The sequence below is a fragment of the Aquila chrysaetos genome, chromosome 2, assembly GCF_900496995.4.
Source record: "Aquila chrysaetos chrysaetos chromosome 2, bAquChr1.4, whole genome shotgun sequence".
Lineage (NCBI taxonomy): Eukaryota > Metazoa > Chordata > Aves > Accipitriformes > Accipitridae > Aquila > Aquila chrysaetos.
Genome location: NC_044005.1, coordinates 75,818,517 through 75,842,583, shown reverse-complemented (window position 1 = coordinate 75,842,583; position 24,067 = coordinate 75,818,517). Strand labels below are relative to the sequence as shown.

General features: G+C 36.0%; 1 protein-coding gene across 3 annotated transcripts in view; it reads left to right on the top strand.

Moving 5' to 3' along the window:
• SENP6 (SUMO specific peptidase 6) overlaps positions 1 to 24,067 on the top strand; it is an 83,329-nt gene that overhangs the window by 14,855 nt on the left and 44,407 nt on the right. For 2 of the 3 annotated variants that reach the window (XM_030006007.1, XM_030006000.1), the window contains exons 2-5: positions 5,443 to 5,536; positions 12,011 to 12,074; positions 12,712 to 12,848; positions 19,204 to 19,305. In XM_030006007.1, the coding sequence (XP_029861867.1) occupies positions 5,443 to 5,536; positions 12,011 to 12,074; positions 12,712 to 12,848; positions 19,204 to 19,305 (397 nt within the window). The remainder of the gene's footprint in view (positions 1 to 5,442; positions 5,537 to 12,010; positions 12,075 to 12,711; positions 12,849 to 19,203; positions 19,306 to 24,067) is intronic. The other variant, XM_030006014.1, reaches the window with a different exon arrangement.

Genomic DNA, 24,067 nt, shown 5'->3' with positions numbered 1-24,067 from the left:
GTTTCATGTTTAGGATGGTTCTTGGACACGCAGAAAGAGATGTGATCTCTGCAAATGAAAGACTTGTAGAAGCTTCTGTGTGTTGTAATAGAAACCTTAAAGTCTCTACTGTTGTATTCTGGAGGGATGGGGAGCTCTTCTGGCAATCCAGACATAGATCTGAAAAAGTTGCTTTCCTAGAAAAGTTGGTCTTCGTGTGGCCAGTAAATGCATCCGGCATCTGTGGTGGGTTGACCTTGGCTGGTCCCAAGGTGCCCACCAAGCCACTTCATCACCCCTCCTGCCCAGCTGGACAGGGAGAGAGAAAATATGACGAAAGGCTTGTGGGTCGAGATAAGGACAGGGAGATCACTCAGCAATTACCATCACGGGCAAAACAGACTTGACTTGGGGAAATTAGTTTAATTTATTACCAATCATATCAGAGTAGGATAATGAGAAATAAAACCAAACCTTAAAACACCTGCCTCCCCCCCCTTTCTTCCCAGACACAGCTTCACTCCTGGTTTTCTCTACCTCCTCCCCACCAGCAGCACAGGGGGACAGGGAATGGGGGTTGGAATCAGTTCATCACATGTTGTCTCTGCCACTCCTTCCTCCTCAGGGGCAGGACTCCTCACTCTTCCCCTGCTCTAGTGTGGGGTCCCTCCCACGGGAGACAGTCCTCCACGAACTTCTCCAACGTGGGTCCTTCCCACGGGCTGCAGTTCTTCACGAACTGCTCCAGCGTGGGTCCCTTCCCCAGGCTGCAGTCCTTCAGGCACAGACTGCTCCAGCGTGGGTCCCCCGCGGGGTCACAAGTCCTGCCAGCAAACCTGCTCCAGCGTGGGCTCCTCTCTCCACTGGGCCACAGATCCTGCCAGGAGCCTGCTCCAGCATGGGCTTCCCACGGGGTCACAGCCTCCTTCGGGCATCCCCCTGCTCTGGCGTAGTGTCCTCCCCGGGCTGCAGGTGAATATCTGCTCCACTGTGGACCACCATGGGCTGCAGGGGCATCTCTGCTCTGGTGCCTGGAGCACCTCCTTCCCCTCCTTCACTGGCCTGGGTGTCTGCAGGGTTGTTTCTCTTGCATATTCTCACTCCTCTCCTCTGGCTGATGCTGCACAGCAGTTTTTCCCCCTTCCTAAATCTGTTCTCCCAGAGGCGCTACTCCCGTTGCTGATGGGCTCGGCCTTGGCCAGCAGCGGGTCCGTCTTGGAGCCGGCCGGCATTGGCTCTGTCGGACATGGGGGAAGCTTCCAGCAGCTGCTCACAGAAGCCATGCCATTAGCCCCCTCGCCACCAAAACCTTGCCATGCAAACCCAATACAGCATCACATCCAAAACAATAAAGAAATAGGTATGTTTTTCCAGTCAGCTGTAATACAGATTCGTATGGAATGACTGGCCTTAGAGCACGAGGTATAAGACATGCAAAAAAAAAATCTTCTAACATGGTATCTTCTGTTGGACACTAGCACTTTACTAAATACTCTATTATGTCACTCCTCACTTCAGTGTTTTAGGCAGAATTTTAAAGGTTTATTTTTTTGTTAATGTACAACTTTGCTCTTATTTCATGGAGATTCACTGTGAACTTTTTTTCCTCCCATTCAGGAATTGCTTAATGACACTGTTGAGTGATAGAAACTCCTGCTAAAGGAGTTTATAAACCAGCATCCACACACAGTAACTTAAAGGTGTTAATCTGCTTTCTGCCATTTTTCCTACAAGCATACTTTGTTTTGTAATCCAAAATTTGTTAATTGGATTTTACACAAAAAGACAGTATGGGGATTTTTAAAAGGTTGGCTTCAGGATGTGGTTAATCATGCCATAAAAGTTCTAATAAAACTAAAATACAAATTATTTTTTCAGGAAATGTTTTAATTGGCTTTTTAAAAATGACATGTGACTGATCACAACTGTTAAAAAAAGCAGTGAAGTATCTTAGATACACCTGTTTAAGATCTCTATTTAAATTCCATCTAGTTTCTCAGGCTCAGATTTGCTTATATCCCTTGGTATAAGTGCACCAAAGGGAGCTTGTAATGGGAAGAAAAATGATTTGACATTGCTAGTAAAATCTGTTCCAGCATGCTGCCTTTCTTGGGCAGAGGTATAGCAACTGACTTCTGTTGGCTCAGTATCTTGGGGCCAGCTCTGTTTATTTGAATATTTTCACCTTCTGGGTATGAATGTGTCTTGCTGATTAAAATGGCCTTGATAATATACATAGTAAAAATTACTACATAGAGGTCCCAAATTTAAGTCTTACTACAAAATAGTTATAAACAGCCTGTGTGACAGATGACTTGTTATCCCTGTTTAAAAAAAAAAACAAAAAACCCAAACCCTGTATAGAATCAGATGCCAAGTGACCATTCAGATCAAGTAACTCAGGTGAACAGTCTGGCTAACATCATGATATACTTCTAGATTTGCATTTTTGGTAGGACCAAGAATGCTAGAGAGAGTGAAAATTGATCCAGAGCTGAGTGAGCAGAGCTGGGATACTAAGGCTGTTCTTCCATGGGCAGCTGAGCTGGTCTGTAGTGGTGGACAAACCATCCAATACAGAAATGCTTAATTCAAAAAAAGGACTACAGAAAATCTTAAGAAACTTTTTGAAAAGGAACTAAAAGGTGCGGCTGGAGTGTAAAATATTTGCAGACAGCTTGAGAGTTATTTAAAGACACCATATTGGAGGCTTACAGCACATGCATGCTGCATATTTAAATAGACTTCAAAAGGCCCCCCCGATATTGGCATGCCTAAACAGCAGAGTAAGGTGAAATGTCTGAAATAAAACATCGTCCTCCTTGAATCTGAACTTTTGTCCGAATAATGAAAGTAGAGAATAATAAAAAAGCTGGTGGATTTAACCTATAATTATAATGAGGCAGGCAAAAAAAAATAAAATTGATGAATAACTCCCAAGAGGCATACAAACTGTTGTTAAGTATTTCTTCAAACTCAGCATAAAAGTTTCTGGAGTATCTGTAGGGTCAGTGTACAGCCAAGTTGTAAATGGCAGCTTTGGAGAATATAAGGTCATAGCTGAAAAATGGAATTGCTTGCACTCACTTTGACAACACTTCCAGAGGTCTTCATGCCAGAATATTTCTTAAAAAGGAATGTGATAGACTATATGACTGAAAATGATACATCAGTGGAAGAAATTGCAGTACATTAAGCAAAAAATGAACAAGGCAGCAGGATCAAATGGCATTCATCGAAGTGTAAGAGGAACTTGGGAATGAAGGAGCTAATGACTGTAGCATGTTACTTGTTGGTTAGCATCATCTTTCTGCTACAGGTAAAGAAGGTAGCTGGTATGATACCAGCTTTTTAGAAAGGCAGTGGAGGTATGTGAGGAGCTTTAAATTAGTGAGCTTTGTGACCATGGAACCCAAATCCATAGAAATGATAATGAAGATGAGAATTAAATTAATCGTTCCCTTTATAAAGTCCTTTACCAAAGGCTTTTGGAGAGGCTAAGTTGCCTCTGGATTAAATGGAAAGTTTTATAACGAACAACTGGCAACAGATGGAAACAGAGGGCAAAAATGGTTCTTTTTGTTAATAGAAGGAGTAACTGATTGAACTCCACAAGGTTCTGTGTTTAACATTGGTGCACAGATAGAAGGAAAAGGGTTTGATAGCAAGGTGACAAAATTTGTACATGTTGCAAACTTTATTTGGGTTAGCATAGTGGCTAGCTATTTAAAGAAAACTGCAGATGCTCAGGTTTTGGGTTATGTGGGTTGAAATCGTACATGAAATTCAGTGTAGGTAAATGCCAAGTAATCTAAGTGAATGAGAAGTGGGAAGGAGAATTTTTGTAGACAATGATTGGCTCTGAACTGGTTCTTACCAACCATGAGTGAAAGATGGGATTATCTAGTACATAAAGATAAATGCAGTTCTCCATAGCAGTGAAAACAGCAAATCCAATGTTAAGGCTTATTAGGAAAGGAATAAAGAACAAACCAGAAACATCATGCTGCTTCTGTAGAAATTCATGGTACGTATGCATCTTGAATATTCCTCATGGTGTTGGTATCCTCTTCTCATCTCAAAAAGGCTACAGTAGACTAGAAGAGGTTCAGAGAGAAGCACTGAGAGTGATTTAAAGGCATGAAACAGCTTTTATGTGAGGAAAAAATTAAAAAGACTCAGTTTTTTTTCTTTTTCTGACTGGGAAAAGGATGACCATGAAAGAACACAACAGAGATCTATGCAATCATGAGTGAATAAGGAAGAATTACATGTTACTGTCTTCCAAAGTACAAGAACTGGAGGAGTAGAACTAAGTAGGAGCAAAAGATGCCAGATTGAATCAGGACAAACAAAAGGAGATACTTACTCATATAATGTGTAATTAAGCCAAGGTACTATCTACTGTAATATGCTGTTGATTCTGTACAGTAGGGTTGATTAAAAAAGCAAGCAGGCAGAAGAAAAAGGCTAGCAAAGGCTGTTAAACACAAAAATATCATCCATGGCTTAGGAAGGCCTCAGTAGATGTAAGTAGCTGGAAGCAGAGGTTGAATATGCAATAAATATTTCTGTGTGCACTGTTTATACTTTAACTCTAGACATATGTTGTTGGTTGTGATTTTGTTTTTTCTTTCTGTCAAAACATAGAGTTGCATTCATTATTTCTAAATGCATTTCCAACTATGTAAAGAAAAATATAGTAAGAAAAGACACATTTAAATTATACCAAAATCAAAGCTGCTGCATAGTTTGTGTGAGACAGCTCTTAGTCACAATAATTAGCGCCCGGTGTGAACAGTGCCTTGCTTTAATGAGTGCTGTCTCTGGACCACCTTCACTTAAGAATACCACCATGCCATCATATTACATGAAAATGTCCATATTGTTGGATATTGCAGTAGATAAATCTGAAATTTGATGTAGTGTGACTGTTCTCAGAAAGTTCAATTTTTTTTTACTTAGTTGATGCTAACACTGAAATTTCAGTTAGCATCAGATGTTAATTCAGGTCAGTGTCAGATGTTGAATTAACAAAAAAAGTATTATATTGAAATTGTACTTGGGGCAGTTCAGGACTGTTGCTTTTATATGGAAAAATTAAATATGTGTTTGGGTATTAGACATTTAAAAAATAAATGTGAGGACCCTTTCTGCATGTGGCATGTAACTCATATCAGAGAAGGAACCCGTAAATTTACAGGTGTCAGTAAAACAGTTGAAATCTGTGTAAAACTACCTCATGTCATCATTTTTAATAGCTTGCTAACTCACTTGTATTTATTTAGGAATATGAGTCACCACTGCATCGATGAACTTATTTTTGTCAAATGATAGTTAAACATTGACATGAACAAAATAAAGGCTTGGGGAAAATATATGCATCTGCTTTACTCCTCTAGTTTGTGTTGATTGATAACTCAACTTGAAAATAAGACTTATCTTAACTTGTTCTCATTTCAGCTTTGGATAGATCACAGTCCAGGAGAGATGGAGGTTTTAAAAATAATTGGAGCTTTGATCATGCAGAAGAAAGTGAAGGAGATGCAGAGAAAGAGTAAGGATGCTTTTATTTAGGCTATTGAAAGTATAAGTGTCTATTTATAAATAAATACTTTTTTTGTAATTTATTAATAAGAAACAATATATAATATCTTAAAAATTGAAGTGATTAAGAAAAATTATTTCAAAGAAGTGATTATTTTAAATAGTATTGCCATATAAAAATGCATTATAATGTAAAGTTAATTGTGAACGCGGCACTTACAACATAGGGCACAGTGCATTTCAAAAGTGTTGCAATTGTCTTTGGAGCTACTGTGTAAGTCTAAGGAACACAGACAAGAAATGTGTCAACATGTAAAGTAAAGAAATGGAAAGGTAGGGTATCCAAGCAGCTTCAACTTTTCCTTTACTGGTGATGCTGCTCAGTACTTCACAGTTATGATTAAGGTACTTCAGTAGCTGTAGGACTACATCAAGTTAAATTGAGCTTAAAAGTCTGTTGTTTTTTTTCCCTTGTGTTTATCTCACTGGGTAGAGTCAAGGCTGTTTTTGTTCCCTGATCATTTATTTATTTACTTAGTGTGTGTGGATTTTGACTAAAACTTAAACCCTATGTGTGTAGTTTGAATACATACTTTGTCCTTGTGACGTTTTATTGTTGCTAATATGTTTTCTCAATGTTAATGTATTTATTTCCGAAAAGACTAATGAAGGAGACTAAACAAGTTTCATGCTTGGAGAATGCATTTTAGGTTTATTTGTTGTTCTTAGATATTTGGAGAGTAGAACCTGCAAGTTTAAAAAAGGATGCTATGGTCCTCTAGTAAGGAGAAACTGAATCCTGTGGTTAGGTACAGAAATAATTCTTACATGAATTTGTATCTTGTAATACTCTGCCAAATACTGTGTGTTGGAAAGGATATAGGAAAGTAGATGCATAACCACTTACTTAGGCTGCAGCAGCAGGCTATGCTGTAATCTTAACAAAAACATTAAGAAATATGATGGTTTAGTCATTAAAAAATGAGTTCAGGAGTTCATTGAAGTGTGAGGTAAGCATGAAGAACTTCTGTCAAAACAGAACTGTATCAGAAGTTAAAACCACTTTTTAAAAGGTTCTCAAACTAAGGGCATTTTAGTTATATAAAATTAAGCTTGCTTTTTTCCTTAGCAATTTTACATCCATTTCTGGTGCAGTAGTAGCAGTACATACAATACAGTTAGTATTTGCATTTTACTTGTCTTCAGAAATAAGTAACTCACATTTGTAAGCATAGTAGCTTTTTTTCTTCTAGTAATTTACTGCCATTTTCCGTCTGTCTCCAGCTGATGTTGACTTAAGAACACAGAATGAGATATGTATAGTGCAGTGATGCTAAAAAAAAATAAAGTTTGAAAAACTGATTATAGAACATATGTTTTATATAATTGTATCTGATTTTAAGATGGTATTTCTGAGTCATTTTTTTCATTCCTTTCAAATATTCTGTACAATAAACATTTTTTCTGTAGCCAGTATTGAAATTTTATTACCTACTCATGTCAGTAATTCTGTTTTATACCTGTGAATTATGCAGAATCTTATCTGTATAGATAAAAGAGCAGTTGAAAATTGATTTAAACTGGAGATCCTGCCTTTTTTGCTTACCCATCCTCTAATACCATTTCAGGCAACTTTTCACTCCCTCCAAACAGCTATATGCTTTAAGCTGCCCACATATTTACTTTTGGTAACACCTGTTTTTTTTTGTCTTAATGGCATTGTAAGCTTTGAGCATTTTGAAATAACTTGTGTATTTTGCTTTTCTGATACATTTTTACTTTGTATAACAAAATTCTGACAGAAGAGAATCTTTAGAAAACAAATGATGTGACAGTAAATTGTCCTTTTCTAAATTCTAAATTCCCTTCACCCTTAGCAGAATATTTCAAAGATTAGCAGATTTAGTTCATAGAATTGTTCCAGCGTAAAGCTTAGTATCACCCCAGTATTTTGAGTATACTATGCAATAAGTATGTATTCTGGCGATTTTTAAAAATGTCATTTGCTATGGTACTAACTATTGTTAGTACTGATACTAACTATTTAACTGCATTTCTGTGTGGAGAAAGCTGTAAATCTAAGGCAAGCATCCGGATGCATCTCATGCTTGTTGTTGAGGCACTAACTAGCATTTTAGTGTCTGACCTTATCACAGCTTTTTGCCCTCTTAATGGCAGATACACAATAAGTGTGTTTTGAACTAGCCCAAGAATAACATTCCAGCACTTAAAGGATTGGCTGTGTTCTTATACTACCCCATAAGACCTGTGCTAATGTTGTTGGTCAATACTGGATGTGTGCTTGGATTATTTTTCCTCAGTGAGATGAACACAAAATATGTGGCTAAGGACCTCCTACCAAAGCAATTTTTAGAATAGATTGTTTTAAAAGAAGTGTGTTGTTTAACTTATTTGGGGAATTAGATGGGCTGTGTCCATAATGGTAAGGTGTCAAGTACTGAACACAAAAAGAGTAAAGAACTTTTGTAAACTGAAGAAGATTCGGAAAAGTAGATCATCACCCAACACAATATATACATTTTTAAATGCTGCTAGAGTTGATACTTGGTGTGGAACTAGAGTTACGGAAATCCAAAATGGTGATTGACAAGTGCTTTATCCCAAAGTAAATGCCTGCAGATGATCTTCAGTCCGCTTGAAAAAGTAAACGTAACATTTCTGATGATTTGCAAGGTTTGATCTACTTAAGATAGCAATCAAGATGATAGCAAGTGACTTGAGACTTTTCTTGCTTTGTGCTTGGAGATCATACAGAAGGAGTGGAACCTTTATGTAGAACAACAGAAAAAAAGACCATTTGGTCGGTTGAACACACTGAAACCTGTGTAGACCATCACAGAATAAATGATGGAAATGATGTGTATCTTATGTAGCAGAAGACGTGAAAGGATGGAAGATGTATGCAAACATGGCCAAAGTAATATATTAATTAAATTGATTTCTGAAATTAACATGTTATAAGATAGTTTCTAGTTTTACAGGTGATTGTTCCTGAAGTGTCTTGGATAATTTATATTTACTTCCTTTTTAATATCCAGGTAAATGTTTTCGAAGTATATCTCAATACGCCCCACAGTGGTTTTGTAAACTCATGGGCCCAGTTTTCTCTTGGCTGTCATAATGGTTTTTTTTTAATAGCCCAGACTTGGGCCTTCCACTGAGATTGTTCAATAATGGCCTTATCAAAAAACTGAATACAAATAAATGGGTCTAATTTATTTGCACTATGGTATCTTTTCTTAACTAACATTTTCTTTCAAAAAGAATTTTTTTCCCCTTTTATTTAGGGGCATAAACTGCTTGTTCTCTTGTCTTCCTAACTAGAAAAGCAATGATACTTTTTTTATTATTATTTCTGTTTAGCTTTTTTCCAATACTTTTTTCCTTTTCATTCCTTTCTCAGAAAAAAACCCATGTTTATGTAGATGATTTATGCTTCATTTGTGACCCTGTTAGTAAGGGACTATAGCCTTTAAATTGATAAAGAACATTTTGTTCAGAGCCTCGGTTCTTAATTTTTAGCAGTTTTAGTTAAGGTTATTTTTAACGAGATAGCATTGTGCATGAGTTGAATAATACCACTACTTCTCTTGTGCCTCTATCAGGGCTTTTTTCAATGTGCTGCCTACCACCATGTAATTTAAAATAAAGAATGTACACAGTGCACTGTGAGGGGAAGTATGTCAGCCTCCTGTTTCTATATGTAAGAGTTTTCAGAAAGAAATTCCAATTACATTTGAAACATTACTGAATTAGTTGGTAGTTGATAGAAATATGCTTGCAGCTCATTGGAGTGTAAACTCAGTAACCAACAGAGGTTTAAAGTTTGGGTTGGTTGTAGATAGTAGTAAAAACATGGTCTATTAAACTGAGGTATCTAACTAGCTATTGCACAGTTCTTAATGTTTTAAAACATTAAACAAATGGTAAGTGATTAGAGATAAGGAAATAGAATATTTTTTTTTTTCTTGTTCAGTGCCTAAATTTGAATGTGTAATTATGAACTCCCTTTTGGAAAGATCTCTGTTTACCTAAATTACTTACTTCTATTCCCCACCCCCCACCCCCCCTTAATTTTAGTAAAGACTTAACTTTAATTTGTTATAAAATTTTAATTAAAGTATTTAAAAGTTAGAAATTGTAGTTCTAATTGTGAAAATATCTCTCTCTAGTTCCCTGGTTAAAAGTGACAAAGTGTGGAGGCATAGCCTCCTCCCAGCAAGACCACTGAGCTTCATTTCAGTAGTTTTAAAATGTTATTGTCTGGTATGTGGGAGTGTGGTATAGTGGTTTTTTTTTCCTGTCTGTATAAATTCCGTCTTTTAAGCAGACAAGTGTAAGCATGTGATACATGAGCAAATAGACATTACTCAGTTGCTATGTATTCTGCTCTCTGAAAAAACAGCCTTTCTGGTACTGATGCATATACTTCGCATTGCTTAAAAACTAAAAATATTGGTTCTTTAAAAACATCCAGTCCCCAAATATTTTTCTAGTCATGTCATCTTAGTTGCATTGTAAGAGTTATTCTTGTTCAGTTTAAGGATTTTTTTCAGTGTTTTGTTCATTTACAGTCTGTTACTTTCTCTCTCACCCACCCAAACACCCTTTGTTAAAATGGTTGCAGTATTATGGCATCTTGAAGCCCTAAAAATATAGCCACTGCACGAGGGCATTTTGAAAATCATCATGATTTTTGTATGAGCTGGAGCTGAAGAAGGAAAACATATCTAGAGGTAAAATGATCTGGCTAGGTCAACACAGTAGGTAAATGCCAGAGCTGCAGGTACCATAGGTTGCTATTCATGTCTGTGCTGCAGGGTTTTATTCAGTCTTTAGGATCTGGAAATTTTCTGAAATCGTTAAACTCATTGTCTTCTGCTGAGGGGTTGAGAAACCTCTATAAGCCTCCCTTGAAAGAACAATCTATCCTGAAAGAGAGTTTAAAAAAAATGTTATAGTATTCTAAAATTTTTATATCCATGGGTAGGCTGTACGGAAGTACAACTATACTCCTTTGTCTTTGTGACACTTTCTATTGGAAATTAGTGATGATCCACTGCACTGTTCATTTTTACCGTTACGCACCTAAAATTATCTGTAAATGAAAGGAAAACACAACAGTGCCACTGACTGAGCATTGACATTTACATCATTCTTCCCATATCAAAACCAACTGTGCGCACAATCTTATCTCGTGAAGTTTCAGGGTCTGCAATTCTCACCCTGAGTTAAGAACTTTTTTCTTTTCTTTTATTTGCTGTAGGGATACCTGTATTGCATAAGGTGGAGGTATAAATTGTAACATGAAGGGAAATCTTGTGTATGGAAAAAGTTTTTTGGGAATTAGGGCTTGGGGGGGGAAGAGTACTGAGTAGTTACCTTACATATAAAGAGCTAAAGTCACTATGTATATTGCAGTCCACATGTCATACCTGCAGCCAAGATGTGTTTCCACCTTCACCTCCATCGTTTCTCTTGTGTAGCTGTTCCCTTGGAACTCCTGGCATAACTGCTTGTATTCTTAAGTCATTTCTGCCTGTATGACCTTAATGAAAAACCCCCAAACCATGCAATTACAAGTCGGCTAAAAGTTGTATTATTTTGTTGTGACCAAGAGAGGAGTAACCTTACCAGGATTGATGAGAAGGGATTATCTGCAGGTTGCTTCTCCTGGGAGCTTTTCCTGGAAGCAAGAATGTCTTAGCCTAATCTAGCTGGTATCAGTATGAAATGTATGATTGGGGTTTTAATTTAAATACTAAAGATTATTTGAGGATAATTGCCTGTTACTGAAAAGAGTACGTTTTCACAGTATCATGGGGTGGGTTTCTTTTTTTGTATCTTCTTCCCTGTTATAATAGTTGAGGATTACAGACATAGAAGCACTAAAGAAACACATTTTAATGAACAGTTGAGCCAAACTGAATATGCTATTTTTAGGAAGACATATTTTGGCAGTAATTGCTATGGGATAAAATTTAGTTATATGCAAGTTCTTCTCCTAAAGCACTAAGTATGCAGTTTTAAACTACATACTTCAACATTTATATGCATGAACAAACTAAGACTATGCTTTATAGGTTAATTTAGTATTTGACTCAGTTTATGCATAGGGTTGTACAGAATCTTTCATGATGTCAGTAACATTGCCGTAACAATATTGAAGGTCCAATAGTATTCTCTTTTGAATTAATAACATCCTTTTAATTTTGCTTTTTGTGAAATAATTTGATGTACACTTTAAGTTCAGGTTCATATAATACGTCTGGATCACTACGTTGCCCACTTTATGATCCTGTTGTTTTAGGCATATATATATGTATATATATATACACACACGGTGTATATGATACATTTAAATTTAAAGAGGGAAGGAAAAAAAGCCCTCTGTGTTTAGAATGTTTTGCCCGTGCTCTGTTGCATTACAATGTATCTGCTTTTCTCTCCCACACCTATCTAGCGAGGCAAATCTGCTCAGCGTAGATGACAGTGATGGGCCTTTCAGTCCCAATGACGAAAGAAAGGCAAGTACTCTGTTTATCTCATAGTGAAAATGTATCTTTAAAGTTTGCTGGGTTCTTAAATAATGTTGCATAGTCATGATGTGGTATTACAATATGAAAGTTTGTGTGTTGATCTAGCAACATACGCTCAAGCTATTAATCTGCCTACCCTTAATGGTTTTGTTCCTCTTAATCCTATAGATCTTGTTGTTTTGTATAGTATTCTGAAAACATGAGCATGAATAACTAGTTTTAAGTTCAGGCAGTTATCGTTAATGGGATTCTGTTTTTTAATTAAAAATATTAATCATTATATCCCATGATTGCTTACTGTCAGGTTCCCAATTTTGTATGTGTGTGTGTATATATAAAAGGAGAAGATACATAGGCAAAACCCATGCTTTTTGTGGTTTTTTATGTATACTGAAATAGCTTACACCTGCAAGATGCTTCATAATACTTTGAAAATGTTAATATTTTGTTTAGTAAGGAATCCTAGTGAGTAAGGGTGTAGATGGGGTATATTTTACATGAAATTTGGTACAAAAGCAGTCTGAAAATGAAGCCGAAGTAATATTTATATAAATATTTTGTAATTAGTTTTTTCTTTTTAACTTTTATACAAGTATTTTAATATATGTGAATTCTGTTGTCACAGTCACTTCGTTGTCGGCCTGGAGCTGTCGGCACCAGTGGTGATTCCATAAAAACATATGCAAGGCGAGGCAAAGCTGGAAGACTTTTTAAAGGGAACTCAATTGGCCTCAACATGATGGGAAATAACAAGAAACTGAGGTACTACATTTAGCGTTATGTTTACTTACCTACTTAATCATTGATATAAGTCAATGCTGAATGAACAGAACTTGTAGTACATTTGCATTATCTGCTGTGCATTTTAAGAAGCTACGCTGTTCTGTGCTTCTGAGCAAAGATAGAAAACTAGATTAAGGTCTTTTCCTCTTCCAAAATGTTAAATAGCACATTAATAAAATACCAGAATATTATTAAAATATAGTTAGAGCATTCACTGGCGTACTTGTCAGTGCCTTACCAATGTTGTCTGCGTGTGCTATTGTTTCCTCTATAGTGCTAGCAGGTAGAAGAATATTTCTAACATTCCCATCAAGAATTTCTTCTTTCCATGACTGTGAATTGCCAAGGTTAACTCAGGATGCATACTCTTGTTTTCCTTATTGCAAGGTATCATTTGACTTAGGAGTCACAGACTATTCCTTTAAAGGATTCAGCAAATACCTACACTCCTACATGATAGCTTGAAATTGTCACTTGCACTTAGAGCTGACAGGAACAGTGTTTAAGCATTCAGTGCTGTACTTGCTTGTTACTACTGTCCCTAGCTTGTAACAGACTGATCTCTTTATTTAGTATATAATAAAAAGTGATACATTCATGTAACTTTCTGTGGAAGTGTTTCATATTGCTAAAGTGTCCTCAATTTGGTTACCTTTGCAGGAAGGAAAAGTTAGTAAGATAGCTAGCTATAGTTGGGCCAGTCATCAAATATCTAACCCATGTGTAGCTGTATGAAGGCTGTCCTTATCTTCATTCTTGCATGCTGATCCGTAGAGCATTGTTGGTTAGTGGGACCATCTTATTACAGAGTCACTTGAGAAAATAAACCCTTGAAGTCCTATGTGATGTGTGTCCTCTGTTGCAGTTTTGATCTTTGAGCCTAACGTACAGGGAACAAATCTAGAATTTCCAGTCTGGACTGGTGGTCCATCAGTTTGATGGAGAAGAACAAATACAAGAATTGTACATACTTCAGTCAAAATAAAGACTCTTCTTGCCTTTATGTTGTAATTGTAACCTATTCCCACATATTAATCTATCTTGGAGAATTTCAAAACCTAGGTGGCCCTTCACCCACTGTCTTAACCAAATGTGATACATATCGCTGTAATTTAGTTTTTCTGTAGCTTGTGGATGGTCTTAAGTTCATCCATACTCTTAAATAAAAAAAAAAAAAACAAACCAACAAACCCAAAACAAAACTAACCCCCACAGATCCTGAATTTTCTGATAAAGGGCCAGTTATGAACATTTTCTTGTTGGGGACTACAGCTGTAAGGACCACATAAACAACAGTTTAGCTTATTAGGTGAATGAGGATACTCTGCATTCTTATTTAGTGGCTTAGTTTTCACAAAGAACAGTGAAACTTTCACTGATGAGTAGGGTTCTGCACTCGTAACAGTTCAAGTTATTGTTATAACCAACGTGCCATTGCATAGGGGATTGTTTGGGTATATGCAATGTATGTTTGGAACAGTAACTACACAATATTAAGTATTGTATACTAGATTATTTTGAGTAAGCTTAAGTGTGTCTAACACTTTATTTACATTTTATTAAGTTTTCAATAATGAACTTGTCTGAAGAGTCATGATTTCTAGCTAAATGTTAGATTAACGAAGACAAAAAAAGGCACGTAGACTTATATAAAAGTATTAATCTCTCCCATCCCATCACCGTTTAAAAATTCACCTCTGCTCATAGAGTTTTATTGTGTAGGGTTTGTTCATATAAACCTGAATCAAAATCACTGCCTTCCCAATGTCCAATGAAACATAAAAGCAATAATTGCATTCTCTCCGCAGATGTTTCAGACCTGATAGATCAGATCCACAGATCAGACATGATCAGACATTTACAAAAAAGATTTCACTGAGCTTTTTTGGTGAGAGTGCACCTACGTTTTCCCTCCCTTCCTTTGATGGGAATACAGACAATGTCTTGGTTTTTGAGATAGGCTAATAGGATGTTATGTGGAACTTAAAAGCTTTTTTTAAATAAAATGGATTTAGTAATGGCAAGTTTTTTGTTATAGGTTAAAAGTTGTGCCATTGCACAGGGGTCTGTTATTTTTCAATACATTCAGGCACCTCCTTGGCAGTTCTTGCTAACTCTGAACATGGGTTCTTACTTCCATCATTCTTTTTACATTTACCCAAATTAGGACAGTACTTCGTTATCCTTGATTTATGCTACGCAAATGATGTTTTGTGTTTCAGTCTTTAATTTTTAGTACATACAACAGATCTATAAGATTACATACAGGTTTCTGGCTTGCTTCTTTTCAAATTGGCCAGTTCTTATGAAACCTCAGCAATTACTTACCTTAAAAACAAAAAAGACTCAAAACAAGAGTAGTGAAGAAGCCTGTGCATGTACATTATATTTGTTTTTTGTTTTGAGTACACCTAACCGTTTAAAATAAGATTCCTCTAATCCTCTGGAAACCAGAATTTTCTTCTGTCTGGCTGTGGGATTTGTAGTGAAATCCAACCTTCCTATGTAATTTTTCTCCCTTTTCTGTTAAAGCAGTCTTGACTGTGTATTTGTGGTTTTTTTCTTAAGTTCCAGAAAGGTATGTGGGTTTTATTTTGTTTTTAAGGTAAATAATTGCTGAGGTTTTTATTTTTTTATTTTTTTTTTTTTTAGACAGTCTAAGCATTTAGTTCAGGCATTCTGTTACTTGGACTGGGACTGCCTTCTATTGACAAATACTACCTTATAAACCTAAGACCTACCTATCTGTTGCATGGGTGTTACCTTACTTAAAGGTCACATCATCTACTTTGAAAGCAGGCATCTACCTTCTGTCTAGTACTGAGTTGCACGCTGAATTGAAATGGAAAACACAAGTATCCACCTTCTTCTTACTAAACTGTCATTAATGAAGGGATTTAGTTGAGAGTAATGGATGTGTGTAGGCCACTGTGACTGCTGTAAATACTTGATGTTTGATTAAAACTCATACTACCAACATTATTTAACTCCTTTTCAGATTTTGGTCACTAAGTCTGCTTGGAAATGTGATTATGCTATAGGTGATTATCTTGATTTAATACCTTAATTTTGATAGCGTTATATCTTTCATAACACATGTATCACAACAAATTCCCCAAATCCATAAAGGTTTGTGATCAATTCACTGTCTGTAGTGAAGACTGGTGGTGTGTTCACTTTGACACATAGCACGGAAGGTGCTTAATAGTTACACTTTCAATATTTTGATTCTTTAACTAGAGAAAATTCTAAAGGCTTATCATGCAGTTAAACTGCTAGATTAAGTGCAAGATCAGATACTTGAGATGCATAGTGATTTTTGTCACAAAGTTGAAGTCTCTTTTTTTCTACCTTGTCTGCAGGATAGGGATTAAAAACTCTTCAGATCAGTGGGGCTTGACTCAAATTAGTGTTCCTGTAGTACAGCATTCCCTAAAATCCAGGGCGTGAGTGATAGGAGGAAGGAATATGGAAGGATAGTGAGAAGAAATTTTCCCTGTACATCTCCACTTGCATGTGCAAAAATTTAAACCAACCAAAAAATTATCTTCTGTTATCTGATTAGGCAAATCCACTATCAAACTCTTAACTTAACCCTAATAGTTTTGTTGTTTGGGGTTTTCTTCTGGGTTTTTTTTGTTTGTTTTTTTAATCATGAGGACTTACTTTAAATTGCTTTTATCTTTGCTAGTTTTCAATAACTTGTATCAAAATTTCTCACATTATTAAGTCCCTTTTAGATTTTTTTTTGGTAATATTTTATAAAAAAAAGTTATTTGATGAACAGCAGAATTAATGTAGTCTGTAGTTGTGTCCTGTGTTCCTGAAATGTCATGCTTCCATTACTTCTAGATCCATCTCTTTGCCCAGTGCAAGATTCCTCTGTGCTTTGCCTTTTGAATCTGTATTAAGAAGTTCCTAGTATCAGTTGATAGAATGTGATAGTGTAACCTTGTTTCCATCAGAGCCTAGACTTTAAATGATTCTGTGGTTTCTGAGATCACGTCAAGGAGACATGTATTGTTAATATATTGTAAGTTCTATGAGACTTCTAGAACATTTGTTCTTTCAAGGAACTTTCAGACCATTATATCACCCTGGTTTTAGTGTTGTATATTAATTTTCTTGAAACTGGGCTGAAACTTGCGAAACCAGATGTCAGTTCAGATGTACCCATTTTGCAACTTGCTAGGATGTCATCATTAAATTTTCTGGTGATTCTGTCTGCACTGGGTATGTTCTATTCAAAGAACAGGATTATAGAGCAGGTTGTATTTTACAGCTGTCCTTCTTGGAAGCATATCTGACGCCATATGAACCATTTAAGTGTGCCATCTCGAACAGTCTGCTTCGACTCAGATCTGATCACCCAGCAGGCTGCGATATTCTATTCCAGCACCTACTGGAGTTTCTCACTACTTGAGTGTGAGGCACAAAGCAGAAGCACTGCTTAACACTTTTTTGTGCTGCAGGGGCACAAGACTTGGAGTTTCCCAATCATGATAGTTTGGCAAAGCTCAGATTCAACAAATAAAATGATAAAACGTGAGATTAGGTGTGTTTATAGTCTTGCTTGCTTGTTTAAACTCCTTAAGTCTTAAGCATTTGAGAAGGAATTCCTGCACTCTGCTTGTGTTTTCTTCTCTAGTATCTCTTTCAAAGACACTAAGCTGGAAGCCAGAGAGGATTTGAGACACCCTAAGGTATTTAGGGCAAGTAGCTGTCAGCTTTTTATTTCTCAGGTGACAACATTAAACAGAAGGTTGACTGTAATTTGGTCTCGATGATGACTGACCAGCTGGAGTTGCATAGTCTTGACTTGGAAGCATGTAGGATGTGTGTGTTTACTTTCCAGAGGTTGGTGTTTGAATGGGATGCTATTAGGTTAGTTTTTAGGAGTTGAACTGTTAAAGTCAGAACATTTATGATGTTTCTAAACTTCATATTCTAGAAAAGAGAGTTTTACCGTTTGGTTGGTTTTGACAGGTCTTGTTCTGTTATGTTCATGGTTATGTTATGATCAGTCAGATCATAACAGTCGTCTCATAATCAGTCAGAAATGCTCTGAAAGCTTCTAATATTGACTTATAATACTCAATATAATGCTCCCAAAAATGTTTGTAGTGCTAAAGTGAAAGAAATTTGAAAAGCAAGCTAGCAGTTTGCTCACTTTCACCTTTTGTGGGAATGTAGAGGAAGGATTAGGAATTGGTTGTCAGCTTTTGGGGGAATTTTGGTACTTCAGGTTTTTTTCATTGTTCATAACGGGACAAATGGCAGGAGCAAAACTTCTGTTGAATAGTATTTCTGAGAAATATTTTGTATCAATCGGAGTGCTTTTTCACATAATTTTATTTGGTGCAATTAAAATTTCCAAGCAATTTTACAAGCAAAATTTAAGCATTGAATTTCCATAATTTGAAACAGTTTGCATTATCAACATGCCATCTATTAAAAGTTGCATGTTTTTTGAACATTTCAAATGTAGTATTGTGTGTCCTGCCACAGAAGTGTGCAGGATAATTGTTAGGGTCTAATGACTGTCGAAGGAGTACTATATTACTAATCTACTGTATCTTTGTATCAGCTTTTACTAGAGAGGATAATGGTAAGTAATCTTCTCTCCAGAATTACTTGTTTTACATAGTAATGAGATTAAAGAGTCAAAAGGCAACAAATGAAGAAACAAAAAAAATGCTAAAAGACGTTGGTTAATATATTATCTCTGTGCAGAGTCCTGCTGAGATATTTGAGCACCTGAGAATCTTTTATTTTTGGGATGTATTGTGTTGTTTCAGTTACTAGCCATCTTACATCCACAAGTTGTCTGTGTTTATTTTCCCTTATTAGTAGTAAGATAAGAGAAATTCCTGAATGTGCAATTCAATCTGTTCACGTTATGCCCTTTAAGTCATATTAAAGTAGTTAATATTATGCCTTAATAAAATGTATAGATGGAAATATAAAAATAATTATAAATGGTTTTAATTCAATAAAAAAGCCAGTGTCTTTTTGCAGTGATGGGGTTGAGTAAAGGAGAGCTGTTTCACAGTGTTTTGGATGTTGATAACATTTTAAAAAATCTTAACTTTTTCTTCCAGGGGAAAAAGAAAGAAAATTGTGTATATTCTTATTTGTCTATTTTATTCTAGACTGAATGTTTTTATGCCTGTCAGAGGGTGCTAATAAGTTGTATTATTGATTCAGAAATACTGCATTGATTTGTGGTTTTGTATGGCTGTTATTGTAAAAGCAGGACACCACAATTTTTAGCTAAGACAATGTACAAATACATGAGACCCTTTTCTTAAACACTTTTTCTGTATGTTTGCAGTGAAAATGCTCAGAATATGTCGTGTCCTGTAACTGTAGTACATGGTAGACGTTTTCACCATGCGCATGCACAGACAGCAGTAGTAAAAACAGCAGCCCAAAGGTAAGACTACATTTGTTTTCTCCAGATGTTCCAATTGAAAAAAGTTCTTTTCTGGTTTTGTATGAAATGGTTTTCCTTATGCTATGAAGTGTTTTAAGGGAACATAAGTAATTACATGGTGCATTCTTGATCATGAGCTTTGATCTTAATTACTAAAGTTTCATAAAACTTACCATTTAGGACTTACATAATCTTAAAATTTACTCATTTTAAAGCACACTATGGCACATGTTCAGTAGGAGAGCACCTGCTGATGTGAATACATTTAAAAAATCTTTGAAATGGACAAACATAGTATGCAGTAGAAATTCACATAACTGCAACATGATCATCAAATACTAATTCACAGAAACTCCAGCTTGAATAAAATCTACCTAAAGCTTAAGTTACAGATCTGTTGATTCTATGTAGTCTGTAAATACAGTATAAAACACATAAACTGAGACATCTCACAGAAGCAAGGTTTTGCATTTATATAAATAATTGTTAGAATGGAGGACTGGAAGCTGGGGAATCTTACTCAGCTATGCTGAATTAAACTTGATTGTTTTGAAAACTTAAAACTACATCAGACTTCTATAAATTGCAGGGTTGTTTTTTAATTTTTTTTTGCAGGCTTTTCCCACCCAACGTGTGTCACAAACATTTGAGCTAACCATTGCTTTAAGGAAGTTTCTTTCAAAATTTGTCCATTCAGAGCTCTTTTTATCTATGAATTTCATGGATTTCTACCAGCCCACAAGTGCTTCGTCCTGTCAGCGTTTTGTAGCCTCTTTCTTCAGCCCCCTTTTTTCCTCTCTTATTTTTTAGTATAGATTTTTTTGGGGTGGTGGGATCATACGTAGGCATCATCCTCTTTTTTTATACCACTTCCCTCACTTTCATTTGCCATCTTCAGAAAAACAAAGCCCATATACTAATGTGAATGAATGATGTGATCCAAACATGTATTAGGGTAATCTGGCATTGAAGAAACAGACTGAAAAATGGGTTTTGCAGTCCTGTCCCTGAGGACCTACACCACTGTTGCCTCCTTCCATTTCAAACTGTACTATCACCTGTAAATGGAAAATAGCATGGATATTTCCTTCCCCTTAGTAATAACGGATGCAGTAGTAGAGATCTCCCTTTTCTTTACATTTCTTCCCATCAGTGCAAGGCAGGGATGACTAAGGAGGATTGGCAGAAATTTTCCCACAAATTAAACTGAAAGATGAGGTTTGTTATCAGTGTGGTTTAGGCTGAACCTTAGTTCTTCTTACACGCAGTCCTTTTTAGAACGTTTTCGTTCAATGTTCCATTGAGGAAAGCGTGGGGCATCTCTGAGCATTCATGCCCTTACATTTCACTTTTTTTTTTTTTTGTAATTCTAAGGGATAAAATCTTGATCTGCAGTGCAAATTAAAAGATTCGAAGTAAGCAAAATCATGCAAGACTGCTCTTTCTTGGATCTCTGAATGTTGACCTTAATAATACTAGTGTAATTGATTAAGCTTTGTTGCAAGATGGTTCTTTGAAACAGCCAGTCAACATAGATTCATCTCATCTAGTTAAGTGCCGTAGGCTTCTTCAGCGTGCAAGAGAGTCTGCTCCAGAGATTCTTAGTTTTGAGGAGATGTTAGACTTGCCTGCTCGCCTTTCTCACCTATGGGACTTGCTTCTTTATAAGCCTACAACGTAATGTGGGGGGAAAAAAAAAGTAGCAACTTCGTATGTGTGACACGCAGAAAGAAAACTAATGCATAATATAGGCAAGCTGAATATTGCATGAAGTAATTGGGTAGTAGTCATCTTGAATGTTTCTAAATATGTTTTCTTTCAGGGTTGTTATTGTAGTTCATTTACATTAACAGACAATTAACTCTTATGCTAAGAATATTTTAGGAGTTTCAAAGGCAGGGAATAGTCATAACAATTCCAAGCAATGTTTTGCTACTGGAGGATGTCAGAACCAGCATGATCTAATTGACTTGAGGGTGAGCTTTACAGAGGAACTGTGCAAAGGATTTTTAATTCCAGTATCTTTTGCCAGTTGACTCAATTGACTACTTTTTAAAAGCTTCTAAATCTGTTTCTGAGTTAGAGGATTGAAAATTAGTAGAACACGGCCTCCCATAATTTTTTTTTTTTTTTTAATTAAAAAAGAAGGGGGATCTCAAGGCTTCTTGATATGGAAAAGGTAGGTTTATGAACGAGAAGACAATAGTTGTTAGAAAAAAAAGTAACTAAAATAGGACTAGAAAACTGTTCATAATACAAAATTCCAGTGCATATAAAGTGGGTAAATTTTTTTGTCTTATATTTTTAGTTGTTTAGGAATTTTTTATATCTTTTTTTGATAGTTTTTACTGATATTAGACAATAGTTGAGTTTAAAAGTAAATTCTGATGGTGTCTCCTCAGAAAGGAGTATATGCAGAGAATGTGGGTGGCAAACCAAGAAGAAAATTCTAGGTATATATCAAGACAAAGAAAAGCTGGTAGCATGGAAATTGAGTTCTAAGGTGTTGGGGTTTTTTTCCTATACTTATCTACAGGCAACACAAAGTTGTGTTCTTTTACATTGTTTGCATTTGTAGAATTATTTTATGGTATGGTGATCAGTAACAACATGGGGAAAATAGTTTTAACTAACCTAACATTGTTCTTAAATCTCTAGTGGATTATTGAAAGGATAACAAAATATAAAACCATTATTAAATTAGTTCTGAGTAGATTGAGTCTCTGGCACCGATGTTACAGATTCTGTTACTAATACTAGGTTCTTTGAGTGGGGATGGTGTCACATGCAGCAAGCTAATTATGAAACTCAGTTGTAATCTCTGTCAAGTTGAATTTGGAGCTTGTGATGTGTACTGTATTTCTCATCTCTTTGTCTAACTTTTTTGCACGTGCATGTTGATTTAAATTCTGGCTGAGTATCTGTTTCACTCTTCTTTAAAATACAAGTTTCTAGTACAACAAACTTGGACATTTCAACATAATATTTTGATAAATATTATTCATGTTTTTTTCCAGTGAAATCTGGGGATGAAATTAAAATTTCTTCACTTCTGATACAACAGATTTTCAGATACAGCTTAGCCTAGTGTTGTAGTTGGTTCAAACTATTTTGCTTCATGTAATGGATGCATAGTTCTATCTTACGCTATTGACTGGCTGTTCTCTAAGACTTGGTGTTGGAATAGCATGTATGCATAGCATGTCTAAGAAATCTTATGCATGAGCTGCATGAAGCAATTCGTAGGGACACTGCTCGTTGTAATTCCTGGATCTGTCCGTGATTCTCATTTCTTAATCTTTCTGAGATGTAAAAGTGAGAATTCTTTTAAGTGCATTATATTAATATGGGATTTGGTGGACTTGGCAGTGTTAGGTTTACAGTTGGACTCGGTGATCTTAAAGGTCTTTTCCAACCTAAACGATTCTATGATTCTGTGATTCTATGATTTTAAAACAAGCGAGGCATCTAATGTTATGACCGTGTACAGTATCAGGCATTCTGGAAATTTTTTCCTGCCTTTAAGTTTCCTTAGCATTAAAATTTACAATTCTTAACAGTGTGACTCTTTAGAGCACCTGTAAACAGTTAATCCAAGTTGCATATTAACTGTGCCAAGGATACAAAGATACCGGACATGGCTCCATAGGGACATGGTTAGGATATGACTGGATTTCTAAACTCAGATGTGACCTGCACAAAACCAGTGTTTATTTTTTGTAAAGGCTAGCTCCCGCTGGAAGCAATTTTTCCTCACATGCACCATTGGCTGATTACCCCCACCCCAGTCTAAGTTGCAGTGGTGACATTCAGTTTTGAATTTCTTTTACTCTCTTCCCAGAGCACTGTGGACATTGAATGTGTTTTCACACTGCACTCTCTAGGATTATCAGGATTACATTTTTACCTGGTTTACTTTCAATACTGCTGTTCCTCTGGGTAACAGAGTTACAGAGTTTGCTGTATTCTTGTGGGTGTTCTGTTTGTGAAAAGGAAAGGAGAATGGGTTTATATTACTCTGTAATATCATTACTCTGTTTAATTTGACTGAAGTAAAACAGGAAACAGTTTGAATTTGTTCTGTTTTAGAATAATGTTAGTCTAATGCATATATGACAGAAGTTTGTTCGGCCTTTGATATTTGGGAGGAACGGCCACAGAGATTAAAAGCTTACAGCATTCCATATTGCAAGTTTCAAAAAGGCACAAGAGAGAAAGATACTGTTTTCAAGTTGTCTTCACGCTGTGCTATTTTCATATCAGTCTTGGTATACAAAGGACTTGAGTAGTGAGCACCAGCTACATTCACTGATGTTAAAGGGGATGCTTCTGAAACTAATTCTGGCCCTAATTCTTAAATATTTTTGGAGATTCTTTTTAGCCAAAGCCTCAGGAGAAGGCTGGTTGCTTCTTTTTATCTTTCTCTGTCCAGTAGCAGATTGCATGTGGTCTCCTAAATATTTAAGTAGTGCTTTCTGAATTTTTATTTTATCAATTTAAACACTTAAATATTTTTTGAATAGTTGGAAACAAGTTGTTTTGTAAATTTGTTTTATATTCTTTTGCATGGTGATCAGGGATTGGAAATGAGGCTTGATCTTAATTCATGTATTAAGGTTCTGTCATGTCAGGTTCTACATTGCAGTGAATTAAGTGAGACGGCCAGGTTGAGTCCAGAATTAATCACATTTTACACACTGAAAAAGAGGCAAGACAATGTAGTATTTAGACCACTGACCGTTGCTGTCTGTCAAGTAACGTT